Raw genomic sequence first — 16,163 nt, 5'->3', positions numbered from 1 at the left:
ATGCAACAAAAGAATTGGGCCAAGGGTTGCTGATATGCTTGCCTTGATTGCCATGAAAAGCCACTAATATTGCAATGCTTATACCGCTCAGAATGAGAAATCTGTAAATGAGTGAGCGAGAGGACAAGGATCATGGGGTACGTACAGTGTGGGTTCCAGGCAAGTTTAGCGCGTCCTACACGTCGCGTCTTTTTGTCAATCATCGCGTAAAGTGCCTTTGCCCACTCTCTGCACAGAACTCTGACAATCTACCTTCTTGCTGCCCGCAACCTCCAAACAATAACGGCCAAAGCTACCATGCCTGCACAGAAGCCAATTACGAAGCCGGAAGAGGCTGGCGAATCCTCAACGTCTGCAGCGAAGAAGGCGCTGACGGCAGCGTCGAACGGCGTCCCCAACTATGAGCTTCCCTGGTAGGTATCGATGCCCTTTGAGTCTCTCTTAGCCGACTGCTGACGCCCTTCGCAGGGTCGAGAAATACCGCCCCGTCTTCCTCGACGATGTTGTCGGAAACACTGAGACGATTGATCGGTTAAAGATCATTGCGAAGGAGGGAAACATGCCGCACGTCATCATCTCCGGCATGCCTGGTATCGGAAAGACTACAAGTGTGCTTTGCCTCGCAAGACAGCTACTTGGTGACTCATACAAGGAGGCTGTTCTGGAGCTCAATGCCAGTGACGAGAGAGGTACGGAGGCGATGGCATCTCAATCACGACTCGACACTGACAATGGAGTGCAGGAATCGACGTCGTCCGCAACCGCATCAAGGGCTTTGCCCAAAAGAAGGTCACCCTGCCCCAGGGCCGCCACAAGCTCGTGATTCTTGACGAAGCCGACAGCATGACATCGGGCGCCCAGCAAGCCCTCCGCCGAACGATGGAGATCTACTCCAACACCACGCGCTTCGCCTTCGCCTGCAATCAGTCCAACAAGATCATCGAGCCGCTGCAGTCACGATGCGCTATCCTCCGGTATGCTCGGCTCACCGACGAGCAGGTGGTCAAGAGGCTGCTGCAAATCATCGAGGCGGAGAAGGTGGAATACAGTGACGACGGCTTGGCAGCACTTGTCTTCAGCGCTGAGGGTGACATGCGGCAGGCCATCAACAATCTGCAGTCGACGTTCGCCGGTTTCGGCTTCGTGTCGGGTGACAACGTGTTCAAGGTGGTGGATTCGCCGCACCCCATCAAGGTCCAGGCCATGCTGAAAGCCTGCTACGAGGGCAACGTGGACTCTGCGCTCGACAGCCTGCGCGAGCTGTGGGATCTAGGATACTCAAGTCACGACATCATCAGCACCATGTTCAAGGTCACAAAGACAATTCCGACGCTGAGCGAGCACTCGAAGCTTGAGTTTATCAAGGAGATTGGCTTCACGCACATGAAAATCCTGGAGGGTGTGCAAACGCTGCTGCAGCTGAGCGGCTGCGTCGCGAGGCTCTGCAAGATCAACATGGACCCGAAGAAGTTTGAAGTGCCCTCAAAATGAGCGTGGCTGCCAATAAAACCTGCCTTTGGTGGGACATAATGACTTGCATGATCCGGCGTTGGGGGGAATCAGGTCTGCGGTACCTTTTCTGTGTAGCTAAAAAGCCAAGGATTTGAATGTCCGGTGTTATACAATACTACGAATACAGGTTCAGATCAACTTTTGTGAGGGTTCCGGTTTCATTCATCCGCCGGCGGTGGCCTTTCATTTCTTCTCACTCGGCGGGTTCTCGATGAACTCCTGCTCAAACCTCTCCCACTTCGCCCTGTCCCTCAGGATGCGCTTCTGTATCCTGACTTTGGCCTCGTACTCCCGCAGCCTGTGGTCCGCCTCAAGCATACTTCCCAGCACCATGGCGGACATTTGCATGTAGCTGTCTTGTGGTTAGTGCATCTCATGCAGGATTGAGTGTGATGGGTGAGGGGGGTGTCGCGTGACGTATTACATCTTGAACTGAATCGTAAGGCCCTTGTACAACGGCGAGAACTTCCACGCAAAGGCTCCCAGGACGGCGGCCCCGGCACCCCATCTCGCGGCGCCGATGACGGCTCCCCGGGTGGCCTCCCACGCGGCGTCGTTGGCCTCGGCGCTCTTCATCTGGTCGTGCGACTTCATCTTGCGGGCATCGTCGGCCGGGCCGGTCGCTTTACGTCTGGCGGAAAGGTGATGACGTCGGTGCGTTGGCCAAAGTCAACAGCTTGCGATGCCTCTTGGATATGAGAAACGAGAGATAAAAGACTGTTTAGAGGGCCTCAGCCTGTTCCTCGGTTTTGATTGGTGAAGTCGTACGATTCCGCTCCTACAGCTCGCAGTAAGGGCTAAGGTGAAGCCTTTTACTCCATCAATCGCCGAGGTGAGCAAGTTGGTACGGGCGGGTGGGACGAGCAGACGCCGAACAGCATCCCTGCAACGTCCCAGCGGGCCCGTTCCTGGTCTTCCATCCGGTCCAGTGGGGGACGTCGCTGTAAAGGACACCCCAGGCCCCCGCCCTAGGACCGATGCAGCCCCTGAACGGTCACTTCACTCCCCGATTCTGCAGGGTCCATCTCCCACTATCGGAAGCTTATCAACTGCAACATCGCGTCTTATTCTCTCAGGCTTTCTAATGGATTCAGGCGCCCGGGACGGATCCATTGACGATGCCGAGAAGGAGGTCTTGGAGCTAGAGGCGCGCCTCGAGGCTGCGAGGGGGAAGTTGAAGAGTCTCAAAGGCGGGGGCCTAAAGTCTTGCGAGTCTCTACCATCTCGAGGCCCTCCGAGGCCTTCATGTGCGACATCCTCGTGTCCATGTCTCGGATTTCACTCAAACTAACATCTTACAGCTTCGCCCTCTTTGTCGAACCACTATCTTTTGTTACTCGCAGACTCAGCCCTGCCGCTAGGCTCGTTCGCCTTCAGCAGCGGTCTCGAGTCGTACCTGGCGCACACCAGAGGCCGCTCGTCGTTCAACGTCTTCCTACCCGAGTCCATCTCAGCCTACGCCTCGACGACCCTGCCATTCGTCCTGGCAGCGCATCGCAACCCGGATGCCGTCGCCGAGCTGGACGACTACCTCGATGCGGCTATTATCTGCACCGTCGGCCGCCGCGCCTCGATAGCCCAAGGTCGCGCCCTTCTCTCCATCTGGGAGCGCTCCTTCGCTACGTCTCTTCCTCCTCAGGTCGTCGCAACATTGCAGCCGTACACCGCAATGCTGAAGGCCGCCACCTCTTCACGAACCCCCTCGACCACGGACGACTCGGCCGAGCCGCCGTTGGTGTTTGCTCATCTGGCTCCCCTCTTTGGCGCCATCTCAAACCTGGTGGGACTCAGCTTGCAGCAGACGGCATACATCTTCATGATGGGACACATCAAGGCGCTGATCTCTGCGGCCGTGAGAGCCAGCATGTTCGGGCCGTACCAAGCGCAAAAGGTGCTCGCGAGCACCCAGGTCCAGCAACTGATCACAGCCGCCATCGACAGGGAATGGGACACGCCCATCGAGAGCGCCGGGCAGACCATGCCCGTCATGGACCTCTGGATTGGCAGACACGAGGTTCTGTATTCACGGATATTCAACAGTTGATATTGCTCAGCTCCCTCGATGTTTCCATTCTCAATGGGTATCATGCTCGCTTTTTTCTCTCTCTCAGTTATCATACAAACTTGCCGCCTGCCCTTGACTTAATCGTCGTCGTCATCGCTACCGTACGCGACTAACGGCCCCGAAGATACGGCAACCTTTGGTTTCGACGCCACGGAAACCTTGGAGGCGTTCAGGGCTGCCAGCGTACTGCTGGAGAAGATGCCTCCAGACACGATCGACTGCCCCTGCGGCGCCGGCAATGCCTGGTACTGCTGCTGGTCCCCGTTCTCCAGCATGGGCCGTTCCTGGTACTCCACCTCGTGACCCTCCCGGCCGACGGGGTTCACGGCGTTGGCGCCCCGCGCAAAGTGCACCTCGTCCGGCGCCTCGTAGCCCTCGAGCCCGTAGCTGCTCTCGATCTTCCTCCTCTTCCTCGCCTCCGGGTCCTTGCCCTCGATCTCGGCGACGAACTCTGCGGGGAGTGCCCTCCGAACGGCCTCGGCGGCCTGCTCCTCAATTCGCCTGGCCTCACGCGCCTGCGCCATGGGGTTCGGGTCGGCGGTCGCCCATCGCACGTTGAGGATCTCCTCGTGGTCCAGGGACTGATGCGCCATGGCCTCCTTGGCGAATTGGGCGTTCGCCTCGTTGGAATATGTGATGAAAGCGACGCCGCGGGTGTTGAGCACACGAACTAGATGAGAGATTAGCATTTGTTTAAGATTTCGACATGAAAGACGTATAGGACCTACTTCGCTCGATCTGACCCCATTCAGCAAAGTGACGCGCCACAATCTCCTCGATATCGTCCGTGACGTGTATCCTTCCCACGTAGATCGTGCGGTTCTGCCTCATGAAGCTACCAACACCGCCCATGTCGTCTCTGTAGTCTGAGTGCTTGTCGCGGCCGAAGCAGTCGACGTTGGGGTTGAAGATGTCGTGGATGCCCGGAAGGCGGTGGAGGTACTCGCAGTCCTGGCCCTTGGGGCATATGCCGCGGGCGAAGAAGAGGCAGAAGTAGCTGCCCGTGACCTTGTCGGCCCTTGTGTAGCCGCTGTCCTTTGCAATGTTGCAGCGCCCCTTGGCGTGCGTCTTGGACAGGTACTTGTCCTCGCGGTCGCCGCCCGACCATTTGTTGTACCAGATGTTGAAAATTGTGCCCGTCTGCGGCGGCGGCTCGGAGGTGATGAAGGATGGATCGACCTGCGGGCGCGCCGGCCTCTTCTTCTTGCGGATGATCTTCTTCACTTTTCTCTCCGCCGGCGCGGCGACCTCGCTGTTGGTGGTGACCAGCGCCGTCTCCTCCTGCGCCTCCCCTCCATCGACGCCCTCGGTTCGAGCTTCTGCGACCTCTTCCGACATGTCTGCGACTGCGATTGTGCAAAAAAGTCGATGTGGTGGTTGCGGACGTAGCTGAGACGAGTGGGTGTTGTTCGGGCAAGGCGATGGCGTTGGCGACGGCAACCCTGGCGCGGCAGCGGCGAGGCTTGAAAAATGTTATCGCGATAAAGCTGTGGCGCAAGCCGGCCGACGCTCAGTGGTCGAGGGCGGTGAGTGGCGACCCCTGCAGCTTGACGCAGCCCCGCGGTAAATTCTGCCACCGTTCAGTCTTCCCACGCCTTGGAGGACTCGACTGCCCCACCATGATGAACCCGTGAAGCGTTCATCGACCAAGAAGCAGCGCCTCTTTTTCTCATTACTCACTCTTTATTTTTAGGGAATTTTAAGGGTCGTGAGCCTCGGAGCTCATAAGCCGCCAAGATGGTGAACATTACGGAGAAGATCAAGGAGTACGTACCCCGCCTCCCCCCCAATCGAGACCGCGAAGACTGATGGTTCGCGACCAGGATTGAGGATGAGATGAGAAAGACTCAGAGTAAGGCGCACTATTTGTATCGCCAGGTCATCCCCTCCTCGAGTCAAAGGAATGTTGCAAACTAGTTGCAAGATGAAGAGGCTCAAGGGCTGTCAAAATAAGCCCTCGTGGGTGTTCGACAACCCACGGCTCAGAAGGATGACCTAGGCGGTAAGATTTTGTAAAATTGAATAATTGCTAACTGTTTATAGAGAACAAGGCAACTGGTATGTTGTGATATAACTCACATCCTCGCACAATAACCGTTAACAGCCCCCTTTTACAGAGTATCATCTGGGTCTCCTCAAGGGGTAAGTTCATTCAACTTCCACGCCCACAATGCGGCATGCTCACAAATGACAGTAAACTTGCGCGTCTGAGAGCACAACTTCTGGAACCCGGCCCAGGAGCAGGAGGCGGCGGCGGAGCAGGGTTCGATGTCAGTAAGAGTGGTGATGCCAGAATAGCCCTGGTGGGCTTCCCCTCAGTCGGTAAATCGACATTCTTATCCAAGGTGACGCGGACGAAATCCGAGGTGGCCTCGTACGCCTTCACAACACTCACAGCCATCCCCGGTGTACTGGAATACGGCGGCGCAGAGATCCAGCTGCTCGATCTGCCCGGTATCATCGAGGGCGCCTCCGAGGGCAAGGGTAGAGGAAGGCAGGTCATTTCGGCCGCCAAGACGAGCGACATGATTCTGATGGTACTGGACGCGACCAAGAAGGCAGAGCAGCGGGCGCAGCTCGAGGCTGAGTTGGAGGCTGTCGGTATCCGTCTTAACAGAGAACCACCGTAAGTGCCGTCGTCCACGATCTAGAGACCCTCCCGTGTCTGACGCGCGCCGCAGGAATATCTACCTCAAGGCGAAAAAGGCCGGCGGCATGAAGATCACGTTCCAGAACCCGCCCAAGAACATGGACGAGAAGATGGTCTTCAACATCCTGCGCGACTACAAGATCCTCAACTGCGAAGTGCTCGTGCGCGACGAGTACGCGACGGTAGACGACCTCATCGACGTCATCATGAAGGACCACCGCAAGTACATCAAGTGCCTATACGTGTACAACAAGATCGACAGCGTCTCGCTCGACTTCCTTGACAAGCTCGCGCGCGAGCCGCAGACGGTCGTCATGAGTTGCGAGCTCGACCTCGGCATTCAGGACGTCGTCGACCGCTGCTGGGAGGAGCTCAAGCTCATCCGCATCTACACGAAGCGCAAGGGAACCGACCCGGACTTCAGCGAGGCCCTCATCGTGCGGAGCAACAGCACCATCGAAGACGTCTGCGACCGTATCCACAGGACGCTCAAGGATACCTTCAAGTACGCTCTCGTATGGGGAGCGAGCGCCAGGCACATCCCGCAGAGAGTAGGACTCGGACACGTGGTAGCAGACGAGGACGTGGTCTACATTGTGAGCGCATGGAAGGCATAAAACTACACAAGAAGCGTGGAAGATGGTGAAAGTCAAGGGTAACGAGGATTTGAATTTCCTGCTCAGGCCGACCGACGATGCGGCAGCCGATGGATATAGCCCCCCTAGAATCCGAGCCGCAAAAAGTAGTAGTAGTAGAAGGAAAAAAGCAAAAGCCTGATATCGTTTCGTGTCATGTCATGGTGTACAACAACTCCGTTGTCCCGGAGTAAGACAGTGGTCTATCCGTAAAACGCCGATGAACCCCATCCCACCTCCCCAGAAAGAGACCAAGAGGCCGCCCGAGGCGCAGGCGCAAATTCAATATCTCCCAGTAGAAGGGAAGCAAAACCAGTAAAACAACCCGCGAGCCCATCCCAATGTCGTGAAAGCTTTTCTTGTCGTTTTGGTTAGAAGATGCGGCTCTCTTGCCTAGAAGCTGTTGCTATCCTTGGTAGGGGTAGTTGTCCGGTCGCCGAAGAGGGCGTCGCCGCCTCCGAGCTTCTTGGCGGAAGTCTGGGCGAAGAGGGACTTGGGCTTGACCCTGGATGAGAGGAAGGTTAGTCCGGGTTGGAAGACAACTGCAATAGAGTGAGGTCGACTTACTTGCCAACCTGCTTGTTGCGCAGGGCGCTGAGCTTGGCGGTGCAAGGGCTCATGATGTTGTCAGAGGGCGAGATGTAAGTCTTGGACCTATCGAGGACATCGAAGTTTAGGGCTTTGCTCTGGGCGTTACGAGTCTGTGGCTTGTGGTCGTACTTCTCTTGGGCCATCTTGCTCTGCAGGACCTGGCGGTGGTATTCCATGCTCTTAACATCCTTGGCAGCCTGCGAGTCGTTGACCACGACGGCGGCGTTAACGTCCTTGTCGGCGAGAACGTTGGGAGACATCTTGTTTGATGATGTGGGTGAGAAGTAGTGCTGGTGCTGGTGTTTTTTGTGTATAGGTAATGTGCAATGTTGAGCGGAGCTGGAGATGCGATTGTGCGGAGGTGGTATGTACGATGCGAAGTTGGCGCAAGGTGTGTGTGTATGTCTGCGGTAGGATGGAAGAAGGATGGATGGATGGGATTGATGTGGGCTGCTTTGGTTTGGGGGTCGGGGCCGATGCTGCAGAAGAAAGGAAGGTCTTTGTACTCGAAAAGAGGCGCGCGCTCTGTGCACAGGATTTACCGTGGAGTGTTTATGACGTTCGTGAATTACTGTGAAAAGATGCACACGCTTCACTCCGTAGGGGGCCTGTCGTCTTGGGTGCTTGGGTCGAAGTGGTGGAGTAGTTGCTGGGTGTCGAAGTAAACGAATTTTCTGGGTTGTTGACTGGGCAACGGACTAACCGAAACGGCGTGCTGGGGGGAGCTGGCGCAGGGGTTCAGGGGTGGTGAGGAGGGAAGTGCGTTGGTGGGAATGTGGGGCCTGCCTTGCCGGGAGACAAACAACGGGCCTTTGTCAGTCGAGGCAGGCGTCGTCGTCCGTGTGATGGGGATGTGCTGTCATGTCAGGTTTTTTTCCCTCGCTTTCTAGCTCTTTGCCTTAGCGGACTTCCTGGGCAACCGACCCCCCGGTCCTTACGTTGCTAGCTATCGTTCCTTGCCATGCATGTTAGCTGCAGGCAGGTGTTCGTCAGAATGTTGTGCTCTGGTCCGGCCTGTGGAGTGGCTCAGGCCCCTCCATCTCTCTCTAGCCCGGGTCTGTTGAGAGTCAATCACTGGGGACAGGTTGCTTCTGTGGTTGAACCGGACCAGTCAGTGCTGCAGGCATGAACCGTCCTGAGCCTTTTGGGAAGCCATCTCCAAGGTTACCGTCCACCCTTCTCCCGGGCCCTGGTGTTGCAGGGTCTTTCTCTCCCTCTCTTCATCCGGAATACTGCGAAGTTCCCGGCTCGCAATTACACATGGCCAAACAATAGCCCCAGTTGTGAGTCAGATGGAATGGAGGCGGCGGGCCAACCGTTGAAGGTTCGCATGTCATACTGTCCTACATTCCCGGTAAATGACCGATACCGACATGTCTGGCTAATATTGTACATTTGGTTTTATTCAACTACGCAAGCCAACCGCCGACGCACCTCACAACTTGGACCGGTTGATGTTAGCCCCTGGCTGCAACGTCTTGGTCTTGTACTGGACCATCAGCTGCTGCGTCTTCTGCTTCTGCCACTGGATCTTATCCGTAATCTCCTTGCCCCTCTTGTTCTCGTTCCTGCCGAGCTGCTGCAGATGCACCTCGTCCGGGCCGTCGGCGAGCCGCAGCGTCCTGATGTTGGCCCACATGCTGGCGAGGGGCGTGTCCTGGCAAACACCGGCCGCGCCAAATGACTGAATGGCGCGGTCAATGACCGTCAGGGCCGTCTGCGGGACGAGGACCTTGGCCTCGGCGATCTCCTTGAGGGCCTTCTTGGGGCCGAGGTCGTCCATCCGGATGGCGGCGTTGAGGACGACGAGACGAGCGGCGTCGATCTCGATACGGGACTTGGCCACCCACTCGAGGATGACGCCGTGCTCCCGCAGCTGCTTGCCGAAGGGCGTCTTGGTGGGGTCGTTAATGCGCATCAACATCCATTCGAGGGCGCGCTCGGCCTAAGAAGATGCACGTTAGGATATTGTTATCGTTGGAAGCATGTCATGTTTGCACTTACCGCTCCAATGGTCCGCATCGCGTGGTGGATGCGGCCGGGGCCGAGTCGGCCCTGGATAATCTCGAAGCCGCGACCCTCGCCGAGGACGAGGTTGCTGGCGGGCACGCGAACGTCCTTGAAGCTGATGTGGCCGTGGCCGTGGGGCGCATCGTCGTAGCCGTAGACCTGCAGCATGCGGTGGATTGTAATACCCTTGGTGCCCGCCGGGACGAGAATCACGGACTGTTGCCTGTAGGGGTCCTTGTTGTTGGGGTCACTCTTGCCCATGACAATATAAATCGAGCACCGGGGGTCGCCAGCGCCGCTGGACCACCATTTCTGCTGTTGTTAGCAAAAAAGACCTAGATGTGAGGGAGAAACCGCCACCTACCGAGCCGTTGAGGACGTATTCGTTGCCCTCCTTGCGCATGCTGAGCTGAATGTTGGTCGCATCCGAAGAGGCGACGTCGGGCTCCGTCATCAAGAAGGCAGAGCGGATCTGGCCCTCCATCAAAGGCTTCAGCCACTTGTTCTTCTGCTCATCGTTTCCGTACTTGGCCAGGACCTCCATGTTGCCGGTATCAGGTGCCGCGCAGTTGACGGCCTCGGAGGCGACTCTCGACTTGCCGAGCCACTCAGCCATGAGGCCGTACTCGAGGTTCGTGAAGCCCGGCGACTCCTTGTAATGACCCTTGGGCAGAAACATGTTCCAAAGACCAAGCTTCCTGGCCTTGGCCTTGAGGTCGTCAACGATTGCCGGGTGGTGGTTCCATCTCTCGTCGCCCTGGCCGATCTGGGCTTCCAAAATAGGGTCGGCGCTAGACACGCAACGTGTTAGCCGCGGCGTGTGGATTGCGAAAGTCCAATTGCTTCTTACGGGATGCACTCCTCCTCAACAAACTTGGCAACGAGATCAAGCGCCTCCTTTGCGCGATCGCTGAGGCGATCCAGGACCTGGTGGCGGCCGGGTTAGCTGTGCACGGCGACGCGAGCTCCCCCGCATTGGGCGACTTACGATAGCTGGGACTCTGGACGTCATTTTGGGATTCCGATGCAGAAGCAAATGGATGGTGCAAGTCGTCTCAAGGGGCGGGATGCACGTTGGTTTGGAGGGTCTAGAGGTGCAAGAAATGAGGACGGGGTCAGCCACACGGATCTCTACTCCCTTTTGAACGAGGAGTGTTCAGTCTCATCGTACGGTAGATGGACGATGGGACGAGCCGGAGCCGAGGTCCATTCTGGAGCTACAGTCGCCCCAAAGGTGGGGATTCCTGGGGTAGCCGTCTTGACCTCCGCCTCCGCGTCTGAGAATGGGCCCAGATTTTGCAGAGACACTGTCCTGCCCATTGAGACTTCAATTTAGCTAGGTTTGCCAGCTCGGAAAACAACTTCACCGCTTCAAGATGTTGCGGTCATGCCACCAAATATCACCTTTGATCATTTAGACTCAACAGAAAGCTAAGCAACGACTGCTTTGTTCTCAAGGCACTGGCTGTGTCTATGAATGGCTTCTTACTTCTCCAGCATTCTCTACGAGAGGCTCCTCGGCACCTAGTAACCCTCAGAACGAAGCCAGAGCAGTGGTGCCACTTTGGTGCATTAGCTATGCGGGGAGACACCCACCATGCCGCGCCTCCAATAGAAGTGCCCGCAGTCCGCTCCGATGCCTCGGTGCGGCGTCAAGGTCTGGGGTATTGGACACCGGTGGCTTATTTCTTCCATTTAGGGGCAATCCCGAAGTCATCGCCGCTCAACAAGTCCGGTGTCTGATGTGAACGGAGCTACACAACTCCATTGCAAAGATCTCAATTGACTGTCTCGACTCTATTCTGCTTGACACCCTCCGATCAAGCGTATCTAGTATGACAATGCTCCCAACACTCCATCTGTGTTTTCTTTTTCCAAAACCCCAAGCTTTTGACGCTCAATCTACGTGCGGTAGTCGCCGTTGATGGTAATGTACTCGTGGCTGTAATCGCAAGTCCAGTACGTCGCCTCCTTGTCACCCGTGCCGAGTCTCACAAGGATCTCCAGGTCCTCGAGCTCCAGAATCTCAGAAGCTCTAGCCTCGTCAACCATCTCAGGCTCGCCGTTGACCAACAGCTTCAGCTCCGGGGTGCCATCAGTGGGCACAAAGGAGACGTTGGTCTTCTCGGGAGCAACCTCAGGAACGTCATTGACAGCCTGACCAGGCTCGGATACAAGCGAGTATCCCGTCGCGCACAAGATGCGGCCCCAGTTAGCGTCCCTTCCGTACAACGCCGTCTTGACGAGAGGCGATCTGGCAATGGTGCTGGCAATCTTCCGCGCAGCCTCCTCGCTGGCAGATTCGACAACGCGGATGGTGACGAACTTGGTGGCGCCTTCGCCATCGCGAACAATCAGCTTGGCCAGGTCGATGGAGAAATCAGTCAGAACCTCCTTGAAAGCGGCATAATCGGGCGAATCCTCGGAAGTGATCTCCTTTCCTCCAGCTGCGCCGTTGGCGAGCAGGGCCAGAGTATCGTTGGTCGAGGTGTCTCCGTCAATGGTGATGCTGTTGAAAGATCGGTCGACAGCATGCTTGAGGACCGAGGGCATAACCGCAGGCGAGATGGGGGCGTCGGTAGCAACAACACCGAGGAGCGTGGCCATGTTGGGGTGAATCATGCCAGCGCCCTTGGTGGTGCCAGCAATGCGGTATTCGACGTTTGGTGATGAGGGCAAGGTGAAGGTCTTGGACATGAGCTTCGGGAACGTATCGGTCGTGCAGATGGCGGTAGCAAAGCTCAGCCAGTGCTTGTGAGAGGATCCCAGAGCTCCTTGAGCAGCCGGGACGTTGTCGACGATCTTGGCAATGGGAAGTCTCTGACCGATGACTCCCGTGCTCATCACAATGGTTGATGACGCATCGCCCTCACCTCCAACAACCTTATCTGCAGCGTGTGCCATGAGAGAAGCATCCTCTAGGCCTCCCTTTCCGGTGACGGCATTGGCGCATCCTGAGTTGATAAGGACACTGCGGATGCCGTGGTTCGCCTTCTTCTTCAAGAGGTCCCGGCTGAAGGTGACAGGCGCCGCCTGGAATTTGTTCTTTGTGAAGACGGCAGCAGCAGCGCAGGGCCGGTCTGAGCTGAGTAGGGCGAGATCGGGCTTCGTCTTGTTTCCCGGCTTCACTCCCACGAGAATTCCAGACGCCTGGAAACCCTGGGGGTATGTGCCTTCGTTCGGGACATACTTCTTCTTGGCGGCCGGAATGCTCTCAGCGGAGACCGAGTAGCACCTCACAAACTGAGCTAAGTGGCCAGGAAACCTCTTGACGGGTTGCGCCATCCTGACAATTGGCGACAGCCCAATGGTGTAATTGAAGGGAATTGACGGAGGGGAGAAGCTCGAGAGCCAATGGCTCAGACACGGCTTGCTGTTTTGCTGGTGCTGTGCGGGTTTCCTTGGGGAGAGGATGTTAGTCACTGAATGGAAGAAGAAGTTGGAGAGAGATTTGGATGACTCGAGGTGCGATAACGGCAGCCACCCAAATTTTTGACAGGGGTGGCACAGCGCTCGCTACGTACAATAGAAAAGGCGCATAAGGACGGACCCAGCTATTCTAGTCAAGTGAGTCCCCAATCCTGGAAAACCGTTCCTGAAGCTCTGCCCATGTCGAAGGGCCAATGCAAATGGAAGCATAAGCGCTATGTCCGTCTTGTGGCGGGTTCCAATAAGTAGGGATTGACAAGATGAAAATTTGCAATGCATCAAATTTAGTTAACTGAGCACTGTGCTGTAAACTTACCGTTGGGGTTTTGACTTCTCAAGAACAGTTCCCGGAGGGCAGAGTGAAAGGGTCTCGGCTCGGAGGCCAAGCCCCTGCAGGCGCCTCTCAGTGATGTCGAATGGCGGGGGGCGGACCCACTCAAGCTTATCGCTTCCGTCTCGGTGAGCTTATCGTCCCCGACAGTCAGAAAAAATTCTAGATTTCGCACTTGGTCCCTCCAACTCCCCCATCCCGCCCGAGTCGCGACAAGTCCCAATTCACCTACACCCGCCACTCTCGCAACCTCACACGACCTCCACGATGGCGCCTTCCAAGACAAGAACCATTAAGAACAAGCACGCCGCCAACGGCTCCGGCATCAAGAACAGCAAGAATGCCGCCAAGAACGCGAGCGCCGTGCCCGACGGCATCGTCAGGAAATCCAGAGACACCCCCAAGGGAACCAAGCCGCTGAAGTCCAAGGGAAAGTCGAACCTCGACGCCCTGCTGAAGAAGCGCAAGAAGAAGGTCTACACAGAGGAGGAGCTCGACATTCCCAAGCTGAACATGATCACACCGGTCGGCGTGGCGAAGCCCAAGGGCAAGAAGAAGGGCAAGATTTTTGTCGACGATAGGGTACAGCTCATCTCCGACTGCGCTTTTCTCGACTTTGTAATGGCTGACCCAATTAAACAGGAGAGCATGACGACCATCCTTGCAATGGTGCAGGCCGAGAAGGAGGGTCAGATCGAGTCTAAGATGATGAAGGCGAGACAGATGGAGGAGATCCGTGAGGCCCGCCGGATAGAGGCCGAGAAGAAGGAGGAGGAGAAGAAGTCGAAGCTGGAGGACACCAAGGACTCCCTGCGGAAGAAGAGGAAGCGCGCCACCAACAGCCGTCCCGAGAACGAGGAGAACGTCAACCACATCGCGATCTCCGGGTCCAGGGCCGCCAAGCCCAAGAAGAAGAAGAGCGTCTCGTTCGAGTAAGGGATCGGCCGGCGTAGAGGCGCTGCCTCTTAGTATTAGCATGTGTTTGCATCATGGGCGGCGTTCGGGAGTGCCAAAAACAAAACATACTGGACTGGGAAGTGGGAGGGGATCTTATGTTCGTCTTATTTAAACCCCTTGTAGTCTTTCGTGGCGTTCAGAGCAGATACCATGGCGGATCTTGCCCTTCCGCGAGAGCTTAATGCAGAACCATCGCGCAACTACCAGGTCGTGAGGCCGCTGGGCGACACAGCTCCTCGTTGCGCTGTCCTCAAGCTGTACATCTTACTGTCTATAGTTTGGTACAGAGTTACGGAATTACTCAAAAGCATGAATGCCTTTTAAATCTAAACTATCTATAACTATCTCAAGGCGTGTGTCTATCTGTATGTCTATTCCGAGCTTGCTTTGATTTCCATTCTGTGTCTCACCGGGTTGAAGTGAAACTCTGATTTACCGTTCGTGGGGGGAGCTCCGTTCGTCTTGGGAGGGAGCTGGCTGTGGTCTACGTTGAATGCCATATGGTTGAAGAAGTTTGTAACCTGATCCCGTCAGCTAAGAATTCATTACCATTGAGTTGTATAAGACGTACCGGCTTCGCGTGCCATCTTCCGCCGCCGGGCTCGAACCAGCAGAGATGGCCACCGAGAGACGTTGTGCACAGGACAGTGTATGGGTTCTTCTCAAACTCCTCATAGGGAATGGCTTCGTTTACAGCAATCTACGCATTGTGTCAGCCCATCTCTTTTGATAAGTATGAAATACTTACGGGATCGTCAGTCGCATGAAGGGCAAGGAATGGAATCCTGATGGCCAACACCGCGTCTGAAGATGACGCATCACGGTAGTAAGCACTCTCAGTAGGGTAACCCCAGCTTATGCACCTGCGGAAATTAGAACTATTCGACAGAGTTTCGCGACCTCACGACTTACTGGACTTCTCTGTCAAACTCATGAAGGTATGTCACGTTCTGGAGACGTTCGAGATCCAGGTTTGTGTACTTCTGTACCGCTTCTTTGTGAGAAAAAATGAGCTGCTTCATGCTGGCTGTTGGATCGTGTGAGCTCGGAACGATGTTGCTGTACAAGCAAGGGGGATAACTAACTTCCCATGACTCTCTGATATACCTCTCTGCCGAGGAACGTCCGCTTCAATGCCTTGTTTGCGACCTCGAGGTTGAAGGGGTTGGAGCACACGATAGCGGCTGTTAGCTCACAGTTGACGCCCTCCTCTCCGCAGTACTATCAAATGCCAATTAGTCAGTCAAGTCCTGTCATCGGCGATGGCATAGAGCATACATTGGTCAACATGTTGGCGCCGAGCGAGAATCCTAAGCCAAACAGGGGCCGGTTCGGAAACTTCTTCCTCAACCACTTGATCGTCTGTAATAATCGTCAGTCTGTCCTGTGATCTAACACATGGCGTGAGTTACCAACCTGGCGGAAGTCCCACGTCGCTCTGGCGTTGTACAAGATGCCACTGGTGAACTTGCTGTTTGCGCAACCTCTCGAGTTCACCACGCACACCTCCCACTTTCCCGAGTCAATTAATGGTGCAATGGCGTGTCTCAGGTATATTTCATGAGAGCCACCGGAAAGGCCGTGGAGAACAACCAGCTGGGGCCTATCGTCATCCGAAGCCAGGGCGTCAAAGTCCTGATCCTCAAAATACTTCGTCCGCGGCGGCAAAGTGCTATCCGTATCCTCGAAGGGCGCCGTTACAAAGTCAACGGCGAATGTGCCCTCAAATGCCTTGTCCTCGGCTTGGAAGACCTTTCGGCGATAGTATACTGGTGGCCCATGTTGCTTGGTGGCCGTCCACATTGTCTGCAGATGACCATTGAAGAGGAGCGGGTTCATCTGGCATGGCGGTGTGACCTTCTCGCAGACCTTCAGCAGGTCAGTCTGAGCACCATCTTTCTCCTTAAGAGACACTGGCGATGGCGCGTGTGTGAAGTTGATTCTGGCATGTCCAAGCCAGTCCATGGTTCGGAGTCTGCGGGC

At 56.0% G+C, this 16,163-nt stretch overlaps 9 protein-coding genes across 9 annotated transcripts; 3 read left to right on the top strand and 6 right to left on the bottom strand.

Annotated features, from left to right (window-relative positions):
* Positions 1-297: 297 nt before the first annotated feature.
* On the top strand, positions 298-1,491 carry ColSpa_09336 (replication factor C subunit 5; the record flags this gene model as incomplete). Its single annotated transcript, XM_049275548.1, has 3 exons — positions 298-413; positions 469-689; positions 743-1,491. The coding sequence occupies 3 exons, from the start codon at positions 298-300 to the stop codon at positions 1,489-1,491; spliced, it is 1,086 nt and encodes a 361-aa protein (XP_049131505.1).
* Positions 1,492-3,255: 1,764 nt separating this feature from the next.
* ColSpa_09335 (uncharacterized protein) lies at positions 3,256-3,447 on the bottom strand (the record flags this gene model as incomplete). Its single annotated transcript, XM_049275547.1, has 1 exon — positions 3,256-3,447. The coding sequence occupies one exon, from the start codon at positions 3,445-3,447 to the stop codon at positions 3,256-3,258; it is 192 nt and encodes a 63-aa protein (XP_049131504.1).
* Positions 3,448-3,654: 207 nt separating this feature from the next.
* On the bottom strand, positions 3,655-4,915 carry ColSpa_09334 (pre-mRNA-splicing factor CWC2; the record flags this gene model as incomplete). The annotated part of the gene is made up of 2 exons (XM_049275546.1): positions 3,655-4,247; positions 4,306-4,915. The coding sequence occupies 2 exons, from the start codon at positions 4,913-4,915 to the stop codon at positions 3,655-3,657; spliced, it is 1,203 nt and encodes a 400-aa protein (XP_049131503.1).
* Positions 4,916-5,314: 399 nt separating this feature from the next.
* Positions 5,315-6,844, top strand: ColSpa_09333 (ribosome-releasing factor 2, mitochondrial; the record flags this gene model as incomplete). Its single annotated transcript, XM_049275545.1, has 5 exons — positions 5,315-5,343; positions 5,401-5,429; positions 5,695-5,719; positions 5,772-6,203; positions 6,259-6,844. 5 exons carry the CDS (start codon positions 5,315-5,317, stop codon positions 6,842-6,844), a joined length of 1,101 nt encoding a protein of 366 aa, XP_049131502.1.
* Positions 6,845-7,255: 411 nt separating this feature from the next.
* On the bottom strand, positions 7,256-7,713 carry ColSpa_09332 (uncharacterized protein; the record flags this gene model as incomplete). Its single annotated transcript, XM_049275544.1, has 2 exons — positions 7,256-7,367; positions 7,430-7,713. 2 exons carry the CDS (start codon positions 7,711-7,713, stop codon positions 7,256-7,258), a joined length of 396 nt encoding a protein of 131 aa, XP_049131501.1.
* Positions 7,714-8,888: 1,175 nt separating this feature from the next.
* ColSpa_09331 (acyl-CoA dehydrogenase family member 11) lies at positions 8,889-10,475 on the bottom strand (the record flags this gene model as incomplete). Its single annotated transcript, XM_049275543.1, has 5 exons — positions 8,889-9,398; positions 9,458-9,775; positions 9,828-10,254; positions 10,314-10,390; positions 10,452-10,475. The coding sequence occupies 5 exons, from the start codon at positions 10,473-10,475 to the stop codon at positions 8,889-8,891; spliced, it is 1,356 nt and encodes a 451-aa protein (XP_049131500.1).
* Positions 10,476-11,365: 890 nt separating this feature from the next.
* Positions 11,366-12,748, bottom strand: ColSpa_09330 (arginine biosynthesis bifunctional protein ArgJ, mitochondrial; the record flags this gene model as incomplete). The annotated part of the gene is made up of 1 exon (XM_049275542.1): positions 11,366-12,748. One exon carries the CDS (start codon positions 12,746-12,748, stop codon positions 11,366-11,368), a length of 1,383 nt encoding a protein of 460 aa, XP_049131499.1.
* A 742-nt stretch (positions 12,749-13,490) lies between these two features.
* Positions 13,491-14,159, top strand: ColSpa_09329 (60S ribosomal subunit assembly/export protein loc-1; the record flags this gene model as incomplete). Its single annotated transcript, XM_049275541.1, has 1 exon — positions 13,491-14,159. One exon carries the CDS (start codon positions 13,491-13,493, stop codon positions 14,157-14,159), a length of 669 nt encoding a protein of 222 aa, XP_049131498.1.
* Positions 14,160-15,260: 1,101 nt separating this feature from the next.
* On the bottom strand, positions 15,261-16,145 carry ColSpa_09328 (putative esterase/lipase; the record flags this gene model as incomplete). The annotated part of the gene is made up of 3 exons (XM_049275540.1): positions 15,261-15,401; positions 15,459-15,542; positions 15,597-16,145. The coding sequence occupies 3 exons, from the start codon at positions 16,143-16,145 to the stop codon at positions 15,261-15,263; spliced, it is 774 nt and encodes a 257-aa protein (XP_049131497.1).
* Between the last annotated feature and the right edge of the window lie 18 nt (positions 16,146-16,163).

Source organism: Colletotrichum spaethianum (assembly GCF_022836535.1).
Source record: "Colletotrichum spaethianum MAFF 239500 DNA, contig28, whole genome shotgun sequence".
Lineage (NCBI taxonomy): Eukaryota > Fungi > Ascomycota > Sordariomycetes > Glomerellales > Glomerellaceae > Colletotrichum > Colletotrichum spaethianum.
Note: the sequence above shows the minus strand (reverse complement) of the source record. Positions and strands in the feature narration are given on the sequence as shown.